This window comes from Limulus polyphemus, unplaced genomic scaffold, assembly GCF_000517525.1.
Source record: "Limulus polyphemus unplaced genomic scaffold, Limulus_polyphemus-2.1.2 Scaffold1267, whole genome shotgun sequence".
In the NCBI taxonomy this organism is placed as follows: domain Eukaryota; kingdom Metazoa; phylum Arthropoda; class Merostomata; order Xiphosura; family Limulidae; genus Limulus; species Limulus polyphemus.
The window spans coordinates 214,279-216,270 of NW_013666877.1; the positions used below are offsets into that span (position 1 = coordinate 214,279).

The 1,992-nt window shown below is 30.7% G+C and overlaps 1 protein-coding gene across 2 annotated transcripts in view; it reads left to right on the top strand.

Annotated features, from left to right (window-relative positions):
• Nucleotides 1-1,992, top strand: part of LOC106462852 (cytochrome P450 3A19-like) — a 38,068-nt gene that overhangs the window by 18,294 nt on the left and 17,782 nt on the right. For both annotated transcript variants that reach the window (XM_022390243.1, XM_013922815.2), the window contains exon 7: nucleotides 823-943. In XM_022390243.1, coding sequence (XP_022245951.1) covers nucleotides 823-943 — 121 coding nt within the window. The remainder of the gene's footprint in view (nucleotides 1-822; nucleotides 944-1,992) is intronic.

The following is a 1,992-nucleotide window of genomic DNA, read 5'->3' on the forward strand; positions in this document are numbered from 1 at the left end:
ATAGAAGAAAGAAGAAAATCCAATCAGGTAGAATATACATGTAATTATGCATGTTTTCATTCTAAAACAATTTTTTTTTGTTTCAAACCATTTAAACACTTATGCAATGAAGAGTTTTTTTTGTCTCTTCTTGTTATATATTTTAACCTTAAAAAATAATGAAGTACTCATATTAGAGACTAGACTGTTTTGAAAATGCTCATTTTGTATTTATTTTTTTATGCTAAAAATTTAGTTTGTTCTTATCTTTTTTTTTAAATCGGGTAGACGTACCTCTGAAATACTGAAAACCTTTCCTCGTTGATTTGCTTTCATACTGTCAATAGCCATGTGATTTAAAGTTCTGAATGTCCTTGATGCAATGTGGAACATGTATCAACCTACTCATAATTTCCCACTTTCCTGTCTTCCATGTGACTTGTTGCACATATTTGTTTTACATATGTCATGAGATGTTACATAAGCACTATAATTCAGACTTCTAACTTACAACTGTGATGGAAAAGTTATATGGTTGCGGGGAGGTGGGTGGAAATGTATTTCAGAGGTATTTATCTGTTTGCAATTTATTTTAATTCTAAAAACATGAAATTAAAATTGTCAGAAATACTGAAAGCCAGAACATCCAAATTAAAAAGGAGGTTGGAACTTGAGAGAATTAAGATTAGACAAGAAATATAGTACAAGACAAGTACATTTGTTTTCCTTTACTGTCTGTGTTCAATTTATTCTTCACTGAATAGTTCTGGATGTTTTTGCAGATGTATACATACATGCATTGTGTATTGCTTTAAAAGCTGTACTGTATTTTATCCTCATCAGCAACACTCAAAATACAATGATTTTCTTCAACTTTTGGTGGATGCTCAGAATCTTGAAACTAAAGATGGGGAATTTCTAGAGACTGGCAGTGACAGCAAAGGAAAGAGTAACAAGCTAAAGGGTAATTTGTAAAGTATTTTGCCAAGCACTGTAATTGATGCCACTGTAATGGAGTTACTCGTTTTACAAGAATGAGAGAAGTTTATTTTAAATCTGGTGTAATTAAGTTCTTTCTTACATTTTTTCAAAGTTTCTAACTAGTTACAGCATATGAAGAATAACAATTTGTAGTTATGTTTTAAGATAAGTAGAGCTCCATGTTATCTTTGTTGTCGTCACAGTGAACTATTAATATGTAAAACTAGTAATTAGATCAAAGAGAAATAAATCTCACTTAAGTGATTACTTTCTAGTTTATTTTAATGTAAATCCACAATAAAATATAGAATTAACAGAGCTTGAATAAAATGAACATGGTTTTTTTTTATCCAAACACAGATTAAAATGTTTGAATTTAATTTGGCCAACTATTCAACTGTTGTTCACAAGTTTTGTTCACATTTCTATGCCTATTAGAACAAAGCATTTGGGCATACAGGTTTTAATCAATTCTCAAGTTACGAATTTGTTTGTAGACCCATCACTACTAGTAGAATCTATATTGACAATTTTTTTGTTTTTGCCTGTTATAATACTAAAGAACTGCACTCCCCCCACCAAAAAAAAACAAAAAACAATTGGGTGACACCACACAGTAATTAGTGGGATTAATCACAATAAAGACAGTATTTTTTTATGTGTGACCCATTTGTTCTTAGGACCACTGTAACCAACAATATCATTATCCACAACCAATTTGGTGCATAAGTGAGTAGTTTTGAAATATGTATTTATCAAACAAATGGGAATCCATATGACTCATCAGTAAATCAGGCAATATGGAGGATAAAACGCTGGTAGAAAATTGAGAACACGGTGTTCTCTTTATCAGAACCTGATTTTAAATTATGATTAAAGTGGATATTTTGTAGAAGTGACTGCAGAATGTATCATCATTATGGTATTGTTTTGTGTTACATTTATGTTAATGTCAAGCAAGGCTGAGTGGTTATCATTGCTGTACTTTAGATGTGAGTTCCACGGTTCTCATTACTAACAAAATAATAGAAT